We start from the raw sequence: 19,043 nt of genomic DNA, 5'->3' as shown, positions 1-19,043 counted from the left end.
TGACTTGTTGTACAGGGAAAATGCTGTAAGAATGGGCCATGTTCTGAATTCTGTCGCTGTACATTTCAAAAGTGCTGAAAAAATAGTTATATTGACTACGTCCGTCCTAGCTCGCTCATTAATGTCTTAATCGAAATTACGGATTGCCTCTTATCCGCTCATCGTCCCCTTATGCCATATTTTGTACATCTCAATTGTCAGTAGGAACCACATTTGTTTAAGCAAGTCAGCCATATCAGCTATGTTTTTTTTTTAAAGGCAGTAAATGAGGCTGATGAACTGTTTCGCAGACAGACAAGGCTCTGCTGATGTAGCAGTGGTAAGGTGTTGGGACAGCTTTATGTAGGTCCTAACAGTTTGTGGTAACCATTAGTCACCGTTATAGTGCAGTTAATGTATTGTTTAGTGTTGTGTAGTGGCTTTGCTGGCTTGCATAAAAAAAAAAAAAATATTGTTTGCCCCACCAAGATTGACATGCTAAAATCGCCACTGCATTTACCTCACTCATCCTCTCTTGCTCATGTGGGGAGCTACTTCCTGAGATTTGATTGATGCAACAATCCAGCCAATGGTTAGGTGGTTGTGGTTTTGGCAGAGGGAACTGATTGGTCAGGAGTAAAAGATCCTGCCCCCAGAGCTGCATAAATCAAATTTTTACTTGCAAATCTCTTTCTACAAATTTACAAAACATTTTACAAGTTCATGAATCTTTTGGTAACATGACAACAGTTACAGAACTGTCATGGGCCTCTCACTCCACCGGGTTACCACCTTAATTGTCTTCCACTCTGCTCACCACTCTCTCTACTCAGCCTAACTAGCTCCACCTGTCCCTGCTCTGCTCTGCTCTAATTACTCTGCCAGCTGCGCTGCATTACCCACTACCTCTCCCAGTATTTAAGGCCCTGTCTTTCAGCTCTCCGGTGTCAGATCGTCTGCAAAGCTCACACCCGGAACCTGTTTGCTCGCGCTTCTGGCTCACCCTGGTTTTGTGACCCCGGACCTGCCTGTTTTTTGGATACTCTTCTGCCTCAGGAGATCCAGACCTGCTTCTGCCATTACGACTCCTGACTACTCTTCAATCCCGGTAACTCTGACCAGCCTTCTGCCTTGCTACTACGTATTTTGGATTTCCCTTGAACTGTACTGCTGCCTTGTTTCATTCCGCCCTGTTGTGTCTGTGTCTCCCCCCCCCAGGACTTCTGGACCACCCACCACCGGCTTCATAGGACGCACCGCTGCCACTGGGGGGGGCACAGACCCAGCACATTGGACGGGATCCCTGTTACCCCTGGAGCCTTCATTCACTCCCTACTTCCCTTTTCCCTTAAGTTTAATAAACTTTCTGGTGTGACGCAATTGTGGTCCTCTGGTCGTCTGTCTGAACCGTGACAGTACGATCTGACCATTATGGACTCAGCGCACACTTTCCCCGACATGGAAACCGATGAGCATGAGCAGCAGTTCCAGCAGCAGCAACAACAACTCGCCATGATCATTCAACTCCTCACCAACCTTACCCCAGCCAGTCTGCCCACCAGCCCTGCCCCCGAGTTACCTGCCCCGGTCATTGCAGCCGCTGCTCCGGAACCCAAGATTGGAAACCCCGAGCGGTTCAACGGCGATTCAACCCAGGTCCGGCCATTCCTGACTAGCTGCCGACTTCAGTTCTCCTTGCAGCCAAGGACCTTCGCCACGGAGGGGGCTAAAGTTGGGTATGCCATCACTCACCTGACGGGCCGAGCTCGACTCTGGGGAACAGCAGAGTTCGAACGTCAAACCCCCGCATGTGCAACCTTCGACCTGTTTGCTGAGGAGATGCTGAAGGTGTTTGACCTGGATTCACCCACCGCAGAGGCGTCTCGTGAACTGTTCAGTATTCGACAAGGCAGACGTACAGTCGCAGACCATTCCATCGACTTCCGAACCCTGGCTAGACGAAGTTCTTGGAACACACCATCGTTGGTGGACGCGTTCTTCCATAGTTTGGCTGACTATATCAAGGACGAGTTGGTCTCCCATGAACTGCCTTCCACTCTTGATGAAGCCATCGCACTGACTGTCAGGATCGACAGAAGGATACAGACCCGTCGTCGTGAGAGGGGGCGCCAAGGTCCACCTACTACCGGCATTCGGAGAGATCCGACTGGGCTCCTGTCATCTACTGCCACTCACCCAGGTCAGCTTGATCAGTCTGAGCCTATGGAGATTGGGCGAGCCTCTCTCACTCCTGCAGAGCGCCAGCGCCGCTTCACCTCAAACCTCTGCCTCTATTGTGGAGGTGATGGACATCGTGTGGTAACCTGCCCTTTAAAGGGCCGAAGCTCACCGGGCATAGAGGGAGTCCGGTTGAGTTCAATGACCATCCAGTCCTCCGACCGCAAACCCCTGCTGCAAGTTCACCTCCGCCTCTCTGACTCAACTCACACCCTGGCTGCTCTGGTGGATTCTGGCGCCGAAGCCAACATAATGGACATCAAGCTGGCACGCCAACTGGGACTGGAGAACCTCCGTTTGACACCTCCTATTCCTGCCCGGGCACTGGACGGACACTTACTCGGATCGGTCACTCATGTCACGGCCCCGGTCTCGATGGGTCTGTCCGGAAACCATCAAGAAACTATCCAGTTTCACCTGCTCCCCTCTCCAGGCCAACCCCTCATCCTGGGTTACCCATGGCTCCGCCGGCACAACCCTCAGCTCGACTGGGTGACCGGGGTGATCAGGGAGTGGGGAGAGGACTGCCACCGAACCTGCCTGCTTGCTGCCGCACTACCCCCTCGGCCAGTACCTACTAACTCCGCTCCTGACCTCTCCAATGTCCCAGAATGCTACCATGGTCTCAGAGAGGTGTTTAACAAAGCAAGAGCCACATCTCTGCCCCCTCACCGACCGTACGACTGTGCCATCGACCTCCTCCCTGGAACAGCTCCTCCAAAGGGTCGTCTTTATTCGTTGTCTGCTCCTGAAAGAAAGTCCATGGAGGACTACATCAATGGCTCTCTGTCCGCAGGATTAATCCGTTCATCTTCATCTCCTGCTGGTGCTGGCTTCTTCTTTGTGGGGAAGAAGGACGGATCTCTTCGCCCCTGCATCGACTACAGGGGACTCAACGACATCACAGTGAAAAACCGTTACCCTCTGCCTCTGCTCACCTCTGCTTTTGAGTTGCTCCAGGGAGCCACTGTTTTTACCAAGTTGGATCTCAGAAACGCTTACCACCTAGTGCGGATCCGGGAGGGAGATGAATGGAAAACCGCATTCAATACACCAACAGGCCACTACGAGTATCTGGTTATGCCTTTTGGCCTCACCAATGCTCCTGCTGTGTTCCAGGCTCTAGTGAATGATGTACTGCGGGACATGTTAAACAAGTTTGTCTTCGTTTACCTGGATGACATCTTAATCTACTCCAGAAACCTGTCTGAACACACCCGCCATGTCCAGCAAGTCCTTCATCGTCTTCTGGAGAATTCCCTCTACGCCAAGGCAGAGAAATGTGAGTTTCACGTCAAGACAGTGGCCTTCCTGGGGTACATAGTGGCAGAGGGAAGTATCCAAATGGATCCTGCCAAAGTATCAGCAGTCACTTCATGGCCAGTTCCGGAGAACAGAAAGAAGCTGCAACAGTTTCTGGGGTTTGCTAACTTCTATAGGAAGTTTATCCGGAACTACAGTACCGTTGCTGCCCCTCTCACTGCTCTAACCAGCACCAAGCAACCCTTCACCTGGACCCCAGCAGCCGACAAGGCCTTCAGTACCCTCAAGGTGAGGTTCACCTCCGCTCCCATCCTCCAGATGCCTGATGTGGACCGGCAATTCATTGTGGAGGTGGACGCCTCGGATGTGGGAGTTGGTGCTGTGATTTCTCAGTGGGCTGCGGAGGATAGGAAGCTCCATCCCTGTGCCTTTTTCTCACGTCGGTTGTCCCCCTCTGAGTGCAATTACGACATAGGGAACCGTGAGCTGCTGGCTGTGAAGCTTGCCTTGGAGGAGTGGCGTCACTGGCTGGAGGGGTCCACCATTCCATTTCTCGTTTGGACCGATCATAAGAACTTGGAGTACATCCGCACGGCCAAACGGTTGAACTCCAGGCAGTCCCGCTGGGCCCTGTTCTTCACCAGGTTTAATTTCACTCTGTCATACCGGCCTGGATCACGCAACACCAAGCCAGACGCCCTCTCCCGTCAATTCCAGAAGGATGACACCCCCTCCAAGGACCCTGTGTCGATTCTGCCAAGTCCCTGCATCGTTGCAGCTCTGACCTGGGCTGTTGAGGAACAGGTGCTGGAGGCTCTCCGTAACCAGCCAGGTCCCAGCACTTGCCCAGCTGACCGCCTTTTTGTCCCCGAAGACCTGAGGTCCCAGGTCGTTCAGTGGGGACATGACTCCCGCCTAGCTTGTCACCCTGGCTCCACCCGCACTTACAACCTGCTCGCCCAGAGGTTCTGGTGGCCCTCTCTGAGGAAGGATGTACGGGAATTCGTCCAAGCCTGCCCCATCTGCAACCAACACAAGTCGTCCTGCCAGCCCCCAGCCGGATTGCTGCAGCCCCTGCCTGTGCCCAGACGTCCCTGGTCTCACATCGCCCTTGACTTTGTCACAGGGCTGCCCCCTTCAAGGGGCATGACCGTCATTCTCACCATCGTTGACCGTTTCAGCAAGATGGCACACTTCATTCCCCTCCCCAAGCTCCCAACCGCCAAGGAGACCGCCCAGGTGGTCCTGGAACACGTCTTCCGGATCCACGGACTGCCAAAGGATGTAGTTTCTGACCGTGGTCCACAATTCTCCTCCGCTTTTTGGAAGGAGTTCTGTCACCTGCTGGGAGCCACAGTCAGTCTGACTTCCGGATTCCATCCCCAATCCAATGGGCAGTCAGAGCGGGCTAATCAGGAGCTCGAGAAGGCACTGCGATGCATGACTTCACGTAACCCCCACTCCTGGTCGCAGCAATTGACATGGGTGGAGTACGCACACAATTCTCTGACCTGCTCTGCCATCGGTATGTCCCCTTTCCAATGTGTTTATGGATACCAGCCTCCTCTATTTGCCAGCCAGGAAGAGGAGGTTACTTGCCCATCTGCACTTGCTTTTGCCCGTCGATGTCGCCGCACCTGGTCACAAGCCCGAGCCACACTCCTCAGATCCGTTGCCAGCTACACTACCGGGGCCAACCGTCGGAGAATTCCTGCTCCCACCTACCATGTTGGTCAAAGGGTGTGGTTGTCATCGAAGAACCTGCCACTCAGGGTGGAGTCGCAGAAGCTGGCACCTCGGTTCATTGGCCCATTCCCTATCATAAGAGTGATTAGCCCAACTGCTGTCCGGCTCCAACTGCCTAATTCCCTGAGGGTGCACCCCACTTTCCATGTGTCTAAGATTAAGCCCATCCATGAGAGTCCGCTGGTCCCTGCTGCGCCTGGTCCTCCTCCTCCACGGCTCGTCGATGGTGGTCTGGTTTACACCGTCCGCCGCCTGCTTCGGTCCAGACGGAGGGGTAGGGGTCTCCAGTACCTCATTGACTGGGAGGGCTATGGACCTGAGGAAAGGACCTGGGTGCCAGCTAGTCGGATTGTGGATAGGACTCTCATCACCGCTTTCCACCAACGGCATCCTGATCAACCTGCAATCCGTAGGGGCCGCCCCAGAGGGGTCCCTAACCGTCCGGCCCGCTCGGCTTCCTGTCCTGTGCCTGATCCTGTCTCGGGACCTGTCCCATCTCCCGACCACGGCCCTCCGGCTTCCTCCGAGGATGAGGACGTTCACTCGGACCGTTCGGAGGAGTTCTAGCCCTCCTCCGGCTCCCCTCCTCCCGCCCGGCGTGGTGTTGCTCTTGGGACTTCTGGGGCCGTCCCTTGGGGGGGGGGTTCTGTCATGGGCCTCTCACTCCACCGGGTTACCACCTTAATTGTCTTCCACTCTGCTCACCACTCTCTCTACTCAGCCTAACTAGCTCCACCTGTCCCTGCTCTGCTCTGCTCTAATTACTCTGCCAGCTGCGCTGCATTACCCACTACCTCTCCCAGTATTTAAGGCCCTGTCTTTCAGCTCTCCGGTGTCAGATCGTCTGCAAAGCTCACACCCGGAACCTGTTTGCTCGCGCTTCTGGCTCACCCTGGTTTTGTGACCCCGGACCTGCCTGTTTTTTGGATACTCTTCTGCCTCAGGAGATCCAGACCTGCTTCTGCCATTACGACTCCTGACTACTCTTCAATCCCGGTAACTCTGACCAGCCTTCTGCCTTGCTACTACGTATTTTGGATTTCCCTTGAACTGTACTGCTGCCTTGTTTCATTCCGCCCTGTTGTGTCTGTGTCTCCCCCCCCCAGGACTTCTGGACCACCCACCACCGGCTTCATAGGACGCACCGCTGCCACTGGGGGGGGCACAGACCCAGCACATTGGACGGGATCCCTGTTACCCCTGGAGCCTTCATTCACTCCCTACTTCCCTTTTCCCTTAAGTTTAATAAACTTTCTGGTGTGACGCAATTGTGGTCCTCTGGTCGTCTGTCTGAACCGTGACAAGAACTCTGTGTGCGGCAGATTCAAAATCTGCAAGTGTATTTTTTATTTACAGCAGAATATTCATACTCATAAATGGACCTGTAATAATTCTGAAAATAAATTATACTTGCAAATCTTATTGAATGTATGAACAAATGTCAAGTTACAAGTTTGCGACCATTGTTAAATCTTTCACATATGATACAAGCTTGCTAAATTAAATTACACATTTGCAATCATATTTGCAACCACGAATGTCAATGTACTACCGCGAAATTCAAAATACATGCTCACATAGTTCTGTCATCATTATAATCCTATAGATTTGGAGCACAGTTGAAAGGTTAATGCGCTGTACTTTTTAAAGCATGAGATATAATGCCTTGAGAGCATGAGAATTTGGTCAAATGCATGTGACTCATGGCCAATGCTTGAGAGTTGGCAGCTCAGACTAAATGTATAATTCTACATAGAAAGAAACAGTCAACCATTGAGCTCTATCAGATAATGAAGAGACAGACTGGCTGGACTGTCAGCACCATGGGCAGACAACAACAGCAACACTGGCAAGTGGCAACTGGGCAGAGAGAGTTCAGTCAGTGATTTTCCACCCTCTTTCCCGCCGTTGTATGTTTGGCGCCAGAAGTTGTCTCGCGGACCAGTGGGCTTTGTTTGGCGCCAGAAGTTGTCTCGCGGACCAGTGGGCTAGTTCAATTGCTCGCGAAATTTACCTCAGTTTAGAGTGACTGAACTGTGGATGGTCGGATTATATTAGCTCGTTTTTCCAAACAACGGTTTCAAAAGGTAGGTAATTTAGCTAGCTAGAATACCAGGCTATAAATAGTAAAATATTGCTATGTTATTAGCTATATTGAGAATAATTTGTTAGCTCGGTAATGTACAGTAGCTAACGTTAGCTACGTTACCATAAACAAGTTTGCAGTGCTAAATTACAGAAGTACAGTACTGTAACGTAGCTAGCTAGCGAACGTTACTGTGTTAACTACTATATTTGTACCTAGTGTTGGGTTTTATTTTTTAATTGGATCTGTACGTGATGAATAGCTTGGAAGGAATGCATTAATGAGGAGCACTGTACTGATATGGATTGTTTCACATAACAGGCTGATAAGAACACTCTCTCTTTGTTGTCTGTGAAACTGTCCTTGAACATGGCTACAGTGGATTTTGTGTATTTTCGGTGCTGACTCCGCAGGTTATTATCATAGCAACTATGCCTGGTAACAAATGGAACGGATTGGCTGAAATGGAGTCTGGACCACACTCAGTCCTTTGCTCTGGTTGGCCAACAGAAGAAGTGGAGTCTTTCTGTCAGAGTATTTGAAGAAGAACTTAGAACAATGGATTAGTTAACTGAGTGCCCTGCGTGGTATTTCAGTGGACCCGTATATACGAACCTTCATACTTATCATACATACATTTTGCATATAATAAATTTAGCTTGGATTGAATATCTCTTGATTATGTTTTCTCTTATTCCAATACCAGATTTGAATTACGCAATTTCTAACACTAGCTAGTGCTAGCTAGCTAGCTAAAAGACTAACGCTAACGTTAGCTAGTTAACCAAAATAGTCAAATTAGCTACCTGCTGACAAATTAACACTTGATAATGATATTAACTATTTTCCTATATTTCGCACTTGTAGCTACAAGTTCAGGGGCAAAGAACTTCGAGGGAAGACAGCTAAAATGAGTTCTTAGGAAGAGGTGAGTTGAGAAATGCCTAGCAAGTTTATCAGCTAACAGTAGACCAAGATACTGATGATGGGACTAGAGGACAGGGGAACAGGACTCCCACGGGTCGTGCGGGTCCCGCAGGATTCTGTCAGGAATGGGAGTCAAATTCTAGAGTCAAGTTCGGGACAGGATGGGACAGTATCAAACAGTCCACAGGAAAGGTCAGTACAGGAATAGTGTTAAACTATTTTGGGAGGAAATATGTAATGTATGTAGCATTTCATAAAAGAAAACCAACAATGTAGGCTAGGCCTAATATAGTTTACTTAATAGAAATCGTTAACAAAATAAATTGTAATTTCTCCTCTCCCAGTTCGCTCGCTGTTAGGTCCAGTTGTAGCTTCTGTAGTTACTAGGCTGCCTCAATTGCCAACCTACATCAGTTGCAGCCAAGGACCCATCACTAACATTAACATTAAACCCAAGGATAGATGTTTTAGCTCAATTTGATGGAGTTCAGTTGTCTTTGACAACAAAGGAACGAAGTACATGGCTTGTAAAAACACAATAGCCTACATATTTCTGCGTGCAACGGGATGGGAGTGATTTTTATCGGGAAGGGACAGTAATATTCCAGGGATATAGAACTGTTGCGGGATCAGGACAGCACAGGAAAACAAATTGCAGGACAAGATGGGACAGGAATTCATTTTCACTCCCATGTCAACCTCTAGATGGGACCACTTAAGATGGAGAGGTAGAATTTAGCCATCTATCTATCTAGGTAGCTACTGTATCTGATATGGTGGTCCTCTGTAGCTCAGCTGGTAGAGCACGGCGCTTGTAACGCCAGGGTAGTGGGTTCGATCCCCGGGACCACCCATACACAAAAATGTATGCACGCATGACTGTAAGTCGCTTTGGATAAAAGCGTCTGCTAAATGGCATATTATATTATGTTATATGTTCAGGTGATTTCTGCTTGTGCCATTTGTACATGAGCCAACATTATAGCTACACCTGCACACTCCCATTAGGATGATTTCGATGATCTGAAGACCTATTTCTCAAAGATGGAATGGACCCATCTAGTGAAATGTGAGAAAGTTCGGTACAGAAACTTGAAGAGGAACCACCTGGCTATGCTTACTATAGGTAAGTGTCCCAGATGTAGCTGAACAGTGACAAAATGACAATTTTGCAAAGATATTTATAACTTAACCCACGATAGTTAATCTGTGTCGTTTATAGTGGGAGCAAATGACGCATAGTCAGGGTTGCCAGGTCTAGCTGAAATTTCTAGCCCAATGACCACTCAAACCCCGCCCACAAGGGCTGAATAGCAGGCCAAAAATGTTTTTCCATAATGTTATCGAGCGAATTATGAAGGAATATCGACGTAGGCTAAGAAGAAAATTAGGTTTCCATTTAAATAATAGTTATTGTGAGCTTAAAAATAGATCGCAAGAGAAAATAGAATTTGCCCTTGTTAAACTGGCCAGATCATTTTCCATCAATGGATGTTGATTTAACTTGTTTTGACTGCTATGATTAAGCAATAAGGCCCAAGGAGGTGTGTTATATGGCCAATGAACCACGGCTGTTCTTAGGACGTATCCCTTAGCCATGGTATATCAAAAATCTAATAAGTTTACATACACTTAGGTTGGAGTCATTAAAACTTGTTTTTCAACCACTCCGCAAATTTCTTGTTAACAAACTATAGTTTTGTCAAGTTGGTTAGGATATCTACTTTGTGCATGACACAAGTAATTTTTCCAACAATTGTTTACAGACAGATTATTTCACTTATAATTCACTGTATAACAATTCCAGTGGGTCAGAAGTTTACATACACGAAGTTGACTGTGCCTTTAAACATCTTGGAAAATTCCAGAAAATGATGTCATGGCTTTAGAAGCTTCTGATGGGCTAATTGACATCATTTGAGTCAATTGGAGGTGTACCTGTGGATGTATTTCAAGGCCTACCTTCAAACTCAGTGCCTCTTTGCTTGACATTATGGGAAAATCAAAAGAAATCAGCCAAGACCTCGGGGGGAAAAATGGTAGACCTCCACAAGTCTGGTTCATCCTTGGGAGCAATTTCCAAATGCCTAAAGGTACCACGTTCATCTGTACAAACAATAGTACGCAAGTATAAACACCATGGGACCACGCAGCCGTCATACCGCTCAGGAAGGAGACGCGTTCTGTCTCCTAGAGATGAACGTACTTTGGTGCGGAAAGTGCAAATAAATTCCAGAACAACAGCAAAGGACCTGCCATAAAAACGCCAGACTACGGTTTGCAACTGCACATGGGGACAAAGATCGTACTTTTTGGAGAAATGTCCTCTGGTCTGACGAAACAAAAATGGAACTGTTTGACCAAATCAAATCAAATTGTATTGGCCACATGCGCCGAATACAACAGGTGCAGACATTACAGTGAAATGCTTACTTACAGCCCTTAACCAACAGTGCATTTATTTTAAATAAAAAAGTAAAATAAAACAACAACAAAAAAGTGTTGAGAAAAAAAGAGCAGAAGTAAAATAAAATAACAGTAGGGAGGCTATATATACAGGGGGGTACCAGTGCAGAGTCAATGTGCGGGGGCACCGGCTAGTTGAGGTAGTTGAAGTAATATGAACATGTGGGTAGAGTTAAAGTGACTATGCATAAATAATGAACAGAGTAGCAGCAGCATAAAAAGAGGGGGTGGGGGCAGTGCAAATAGGCCGGGTAGCCATCATTATGTTTGGAGGAAAAAGGGGGTACCTTGCAAGCTGAAAAACAACATCCCAACCGTGAAGCAAGGGGGTGGCAGCATCATGCTGTGGGGGTGCTTTGCTGCAGGAGGGACTGGTGCACTTCACAAAATAGATGGCATCATGAGGAAGGAAAATTATGTGGATATATTGAAGCAACATCTAAAGACATCAGTCAGGAAGTTAAAGCTTGGTTGCAAATGGCTCTTCCAAATGGACAATGACCCCAAGCATACTTCCAAAGTTGTGGCAAAATGGCTTAAGGACAACAAAGTCAAGGTATTGGAGTGGCCATCACAAAGCCTTGACCTCAATCCTATAGAACATTTGTCGGCAGAACTGAAAAAACGTGTGCGAGCAAGGAGGCCTACAAACCTGACTCAGTTACACCAGCTCTGTCAGGAGCAATGGGGCAAAATTCACCCAACTTACTGTGGGAAGCTTGTGGAAGGCTACCTGAAACGTTTGACCCAAGTTAAACAATTTAAAGGCAATGTTACCAAATACTAATTGAGTGTATGTAAACTTCCGACCCACTGGTAATGTGATGAAATAAATAAAAGCTTAAATAAATCATTCTGTCTACTATTATTCTGACATTTCACATTCTTGCAATAAAGTGGTGATCCTAACTGACCTAAGACAGTGAATTTTTACTAGGATTAAATGTCAGGAATTGTGAAAAAAAGAGTTACATGTATTTGGCTAAGGTGTATGTAAACTTCCGACTTCAAGTGTACGTCTATTTATTCTCAGAGGCTACCCGGAACATATCCCAGTCCGCGTGATCAAAACAACCTTGAAGCGTGGATTCTGATTGGTCAGACCAGTGTTCAATAGTCCTTAGCACGGGTGCTTCCTGTTTGAGTTTCTGCGTATAGGAATGGGAGGAGAAAAATGGAGTCGTGGTCAGATTTGCCGGAAGGAGGTCCGGGGAGGGCGTTGTATGCATTGCGGAAATTAGTGTTGCAGTGAGCTAGTGTTCTTCCAGCCGAGTGCCACAGTCAATATGCTGATAGAATTTAAGTAGCCTTTTTCTCAAATTTGCTTTGTTAAAATCCCCAGCTACAATAAATGCAGCCTCAGGATATATGGTTTCCTGTTTGCGTAAAGTCCATTGAAGTTCCTTGAGGGTCATCGTGGTATCTGCTTGAGGGGGGATATACACGGCTGTAACAATAACCAAAGAGAATTATCTTGGGAGATAATACGTCGGCATTTGATTGTGAGGAATTCTAGGTCAGGTGAACAAAATGAGAATTACACCATGAGTCGCTAATCATGAAACAAACCCCCCCACCCTTCTTCTTCCCGGAGAGATGTTTATTCCTGTCGGCGCGATGTACTGAGAACCCAGATGACTGTATGGACGGGGACAGTATATCCCGAGAGAGCCATGTTTCCGTGAAACAGTATGTTACAATCCCTGATGTCTCTCTGGAAAGTAACCCTTGCCCTGATCTCGTCCACTTTGTTATCTAGGGACTGGACATTAGCAAATAATATACTCTGAAGTGATGGGCGGTGTGCGCGCCTCTCATCCCGCGGCGTTGTTTTGGGTCGGCATCTGGTATCAGTTCCAATGCCCTGGTTGGTGCGGACAAAGGATCCGCTTAGGGAAAGTTGTATTCCTGGTCGTAGTGTTGGTAAGTTGACGCTGCTCTGATATCCAATAGTTCTTCCCGGCTGTATGTAATAACACTTAAGGTTTTCTGAGCTAACGATGTAAGAAATAATACATAAAAAAACAAAATACTGCAAAGTTTCCTAAGGACAAGAAGCGAGGCAGCCCTCTCTGTCGGCGCCATTTCTACATGGCCATATACCACAAACCCCGGAGGTGCCTTATTCAGATTCAGAAATCGTGAATGTCCTCAGAGGCAATTCACATATAAAAAAGTATACTTTTTTAAATAGCAAAGGATGTTTACAATGAAGTAGGCTGGGTAAGTGCAATTTCATAGTTAAAGTGCAAGTGATAAAGGGTAATTAGTCCAACATTTTGTTAAGTTGCAGAATTGCATTCGGAATAAAAGAGTACCTGTGGCCAGGAGCTGGAATTCAGGGTGGAGTGGGTGGGAAGAGTCAACCGCTATTTTATTTGCCTTCTGGAGGGCTCTGCCCAGGCAGAGAGATGACAGTTCTTGCTGTTGCTGCCCCATGATTTTTCTGCGAGTCCTGACTATCCTATTCTATCCACATAGTCTTCAGATGTACTATATATTCTATCCACATACTGTCCATAATGTCTATACACCCATCACATATATACAGTACCAGTCAAAAGTTTGGACACACCTACTCATTCAAGGGTTATTTGTACTATTTTCTACATTGTAGAATAATAGTGAAGACATCAAAACTATGAAATAACACATATGGAATCATGTAGTAACCAAAAAAGTGTTAAACATATAAAAATATATTTTATATTTGAGATTCTTCAAAGTAGCCACCCTTTGCCTTGATGATGGCTTTGCACACTCTTGTCATTCTCTCAACCAGCTTCTCCTGGAATGCTTTTCAAAGGAGTTCCCACATATGCTGAGCACTTGTTGGCTGCTTTTCCTTCACTCTGCGGTCCAACTCAACCCAAACCATCTCAATTGGGTTGAGGTCGGGTGTTTGTGGAGGCCAGGTCATCTGATGCAGCACTCCATCACTCTCCTGCTTGGTCAAATAGCCCTTCCACAGCCTGGAGGCGTGTTGGGTCGTTGTCCTGTTGAAAAACAAATTATAGTCTCACTAAGCGCAAACCAGATGGGATGGCGTATCGCTGCAGAATGCTGTGGTAGCCATGCTGGTTAAGTGTGCCTTGAATTCTAAATAAATCACAGTGTCACCAGCATAACACCATCACACCTCCTCCTCCATGCTTCACGGTGGGAACCACACATGCGGAGATCATCTGTTCACCTACTCTGCGTCTCACGAAGACACGGAACTAAAAATCTCAAATTTGGACTCATCAGACCAAAGGACAGATTTCCACCGGTCTAATGTCCATTGCTCGTGTTTCTTGGCCCAAGCAAGTCTCTTCTTATTATTGGTATCCTTTAATAGTGGTTTCTTTGCAGCAATTCAACCATGAAGGCCTGATTCACGCAGCCTCCTCTGAAGAGTTGATGTTGAGATGTGTCTGTTACTTGAACTCTGTGAATCATTTATTTGGGCTGCAATTTCTGAGGCTGGTAACTCTAATTAACTTATCTGCAGCAGAGGTAACTCTGGGTCTTCCATTCCTGTGGCGGTCCTCGTGAGAGACAGTTTCATCACAGCGCTTGATGGTTTTTGCGGCTGCACTTCATGAAACTTGACTGACCTTCATGTCTTAAAGTAATGATGGACTGTCGTTTCTCTTTGCTTATTTGAGCTGTTCTTGCCGTAATATGGACATGGTCTTTTACCAAATAGGGCTATCTTCTGTATACCACCCCTACCTTGTCACACCACAACTGATTGGTTCAAACGCATTAAGAAGGAAATCAATTGAATGTTAATTGATTGGTCATTAATTGTTAATTAAAATGCATTCCAGGTGACTACCTCATGAAGCTGGTTGAGAGAATGCCAAGCATGTGCAAAGCTGTCATCAATAAATATATTTTGATTTGTTACTATATCATAAAAATAAAGAAAACCCTTGAATGAGTAGGTGTGTCCACAAACTTTTGACTGGTACTGTATATACTGTATATTGATACTCCGACATTGCTCGTCCTAATATTTATATATTTCTAATTCCATTATTTTACTTTTAAATTTGTGTGTATTGTTAGATATTACTGCACTGTTGGTGCTAGGAACGCAAGCGTTTTTTGCTACACCCGCAATAACATCTGCTAAACGTGTGCGACCAATAACATTTGATTTGATTTGACTATCTTGCCCAATCTATTTTTCTGTGCAATGTTGATATTCCCAAACTAGCAGGTCAAGCAGTAGAACAGAATGCTCTCAATTCATGGTTTATAAAAGATAACTATGATGGTTAGATCAACATAAACAAAAGTGCAGTTTCCATAGGAAATACAGTCTGTTGGCCTTTCTTAAAAGTAGTGTCAGGACACTGATCCCAGGACAGCTTGTTGTCAATGACTAGCCTAAGGTATTTTTACTCCTCCACTATTTCGATGGGCTCACCTTCTATAAGTGATGGTGTGTACATGGTAGTGTTCCTTCGAAAGTCAATCACCATATCCTTTGTTTTTGATGTGTTTAATTTTAGATGGGATGACTCGCACCAGACAATAAAGTCATACAGAGCCTGTCCGTGCTTGGTCTCATCCCCTTTGAGGAGACTGACCAAAGCAGTGTCGGCAGCATATTTGACCAGGTGGTGCCCTGGGAACTGGCTCCGGCAGCTGTCTGTATACAATATTAATGGTATTATAAACTTGTTACCAAAGTAATTAGTAAAAAAACTGTAAAAAAAATATATGTTTTTATCATACCCATTTGTACACCATCTGATGATATACCACGGCTTTCAACAAATCAGCATTCAAGGCTCAAACCACCAAGTTTATAATTAAGCAATAAGGCCTAAGGTTTTGTGGTATATGGCCAATATACCACGGCTAAGGGCTGTTCTAAAGCACAACACAACTTAGAGTGCCTGGATACAGCCCGTAGCCGTGGTATATTGGCCATATACCACAAACCCCTGAGGTGCCTTATTGCTATAATAAACTGGTTACCAACGTAATTAGAGCAGTAAAAATAAATGTGTTGTCATACCTGTGGTATGTGGTCTGATATACCACGGCTGTCAACCAATCAGCATTCAGGGCTTGAACCACCCAGTTTATGATTGGAAATAAATCCCATTTGCTCATGTGCACAACTATAGATAAATCCGACAGGAGAGTTTGAGTGATGAAGTTGGACATAGGATCTCGAAATCTGTGCAAGAAACACTTAGACGAATTTCAAAAAATGAATGTTAGGCTATTTCCTGGCAATTGTGCTGTTAATATGTGCCAGATGTTAAGACTACAAACCGTTATAAATGGCATATTTGCAAGATTTACTTGTTATTTCAATAGGCATAGGCTGCTGACAAAAATCTGGTTTATAATTGCAATTCAATGTTGCCATGGTTTGCTGAGCTAGATGCAGGTAGCCTATAGCCAACATCTAATTTCAGGGAAAAGTCCACAATGAAACTGACATTAAATGTGGAGAATGATACATTTGCGATAGAGCTGTAACCATGGCCATTAATAATTGCATAATAACACAAGGCTACAACAAACTGAAGTTATATAATATTTATTATCTATCAATTTGCCAGCTCCAGGTAGGCTACACAAGTGGCACAAATTGATTTGGTATTACTCCAGTGATATCGTAATTTCAACATAAACTCAGCAAAAAAAGAAACGCCCTCTCACTGTCAACTGCGTTTATTTTCAGCAAACTTAACATGTGTAAATATTTGTATGAACATAACAAGATTCAACAACTGAGACATGAACTGAACAAGTTCCACGGACATGTGACTAACATACATGGAATTATGTGTCCCTGAACAAAGGGGGGGTCAAAATCAAAAGTAACAGTCAGTATCTGGTGTGGCCACCAGTTGCATTAAGTACTGCAGTGCATCTCCTCCTCATGGACTGCACCAGATTTGCCAGTTCTTGCTGTGATATGTTATCCCACTCTTCCGATGATGCTGTGACACACCGCCCCAGACCATGACGGACCCTGCACCTCCAAATCAAACCCGCTCTAGAGTACAGGCCTTGGTGTAACGCTCATTCCTTTAACGATAAACGCAAATCCGACCATCACCCCTGGTGAGACAAAACCGCGACTCGTCAGTGAAGAGCACTTTTTGCCATCCCTGTCTGGTCCAGCGACGGTGGGTTTGTGCCCATAGGCGACGTTGTTGCCGGTGATGTCTGGTGAGGACCTGCCTTACAACAGGCCTACAAGCCCTCAGTCCAGCCTCTCTCAACCTATTGCGGACAGTCTGAGCACTGATGGAGGAATTGTGCGTTCCTGGTGTAACTCGGGCAGTTGTTGTTGCCATCCTGTACCTGTCCCGCAGGTGTGATGTTCGGATGTACCGATCCTGTGCAGGTGTTGTTACACGTGGTCTGCCACTGTGAGGACAATCAGCTGTCCGTCCTGTCTCCCTGTAGCGCTGTCTTAGGCGTCTCACAGTACGGACATGGCAATTTATTGCCCTGGCCACATCTGCAGTCCTCATGCCTCTTTGCAGCATGCCTTAGGCACATTCACGCAGATGAGCAGGGACCATGGGCATCTTTCTTTTGGTGTTTTTCAGAGTCAGTAGAAAGGCCTCTTTAGTGTCCTAAGTTTTCATAACTGTGACCTCACCTTTCCTACCGTCTGTAAGCTGTTAGTGTCTTATATTATTATATTATATTATTTAACGACCGTTCCACAGGTGCATGTTCAGTAATTGTTAATGGTTCATTGAACAAGCATGGGAAACAGTGTTTAAACCCTTTACAATGAAGATCTGTGAAGTTATTTGGATTTTTACGAATTATCTTTTAAAGACAGGGTCCTGAAAAGGGGATGATTCTTTTTTTGCTGAGTTTATTTATTGTATCAAATGGTAGGCTACAGTAGCCTACAATGGCATCGAAATTAATAGCCTTCTTGATGGCCAACAGATGCAAATATATCATTCTCCACAGTTTCATTGTGGACTTTTTCCCATTACAGAAGGATGGGAGGGATTTCCATCATTTCCATTTCAAATTTCCACTCGTGCAGCGCTCAAGACCGAAGAACTGAGAAGGCGTAAAACACTTAACTTCTCTTGATACGGTTTTCCATAAGAAAAGTCGACATTAGAATGCATTTTACTTTAAACCACCTCTGAGCGAATGTATCTAAAGCGCTCTAGTGTGCCTAAAGTCGTTTTCCAGTGCTTTGTCGCCTTTATATCAGTTCTAGCGTGCTAATATGTTTTTTGGAAATAGGTGTCTCCATAATGACCAATCTAAATAGCCTGCCTGCAACTGGTAAAAAGCTGTCACGATGTCCGTCTCTGTGACTCCGCTGCCTGCTGCAGCACTCTGTCAACCAGTGCTCTCAACACACCCCCCCCCTCTGGCCCTCCCCCTCCCCCTCCTCACTCACTCACTCACTCACTCACTCACTCACTCACTCACTCACTCACTCACTCACTCACTCACTCACTCACTCACTCACTCACTCACTCACTCACTCACTCACTCACTCACTCACTCACTCACTCACTCACTCACTCACTCACTCACTCACTCACCAGTAACAGCCTGCCTCACTGCCTGATAGTCAGCAGCAGCAGGTCACAATGAATATATTTAAACAAAAAAATTACCTTGAGAGAGAAATGCCATCGTGGCCGTGGTGCAATTTAGAAGTAGCCCAAAAACCCGCAGCCAATCCAAAAGTAGACCAATTTAGCGGGAAAACATGGCAACCCTGAGCATAGTGGGCAGAACAAGCAAGGAGGTGGGCAAAGCCAAGCAAGAGCTAGCGAGATCCTATTGGCTTGTTGTAGCATGTATTTGCATATTTCCGTTAGGGAACGCCTCCTCTGTGAATTATGGGTGTGTACAAACTCAATTGCACTTTGCACTCCTTCTAAACAATGCATTAATTTTTTTTGCCAAAGCGTCAAGTCTATACAACTTAGTGCACTGTGTTCGTAACAGATTCTAGATTTGGGAACAGAAACATTTATTGAGATCAGATGTTTCATCGATGAGACAATGAGCAGAATGTGGGCCCAGTTTCACCTAATTCAATCCTCTCCCTCTAGACTGGACTTCCTCTCACTACCATATTTGGTGGTGAGAACGTTCTAAACAGATGCTTCATCGTTATAGCCCCTATGATGTGTCTGGTTTACACCTTCTGTCTGTGATTTTAGATTCATCACTATTATTATTATATATTGTTTACTCCTGTATTGCGCCATGTCTCTACTGTGTGTGTTGTATAGAGCAGAGTGTCTCTACTGTGTGTGCTAATGTGTCCCTCAGGGCTGAACTCCCCGGTACCTGCGTTTATGAGGAGAGGCAGACCTAA

General features: G+C 46.0%; 1 protein-coding gene across 1 annotated transcript in view; it reads left to right on the top strand.

Annotated features, from left to right (window-relative positions):
* LOC311107258 (uncharacterized protein) overlaps positions 1–19,043 on the top strand; it is a gene marked incomplete at both ends in the record, with an annotated part of 120,472 nt that extends 101,429 nt beyond the window's left edge. The window contains one exon of the mRNA XM_084149738.1: positions 18,998–19,043. Within this exon, the coding sequence (XP_084005864.1) occupies positions 18,998–19,043 (46 nt within the window). The remainder of the gene's footprint in view (positions 1–18,997) is intronic.

Source organism: Coregonus lavaretus (genome assembly GCF_964263955.1).
Source record: "Coregonus lavaretus genome assembly, chromosome: 32".
NCBI lineage: Eukaryota > Metazoa > Chordata > Actinopteri > Salmoniformes > Salmonidae > Coregonus > Coregonus lavaretus.
The sequence above is the reverse complement of the archived record's forward strand: the minus strand, read 5'-3'. Positions and strand labels throughout refer to the sequence as shown.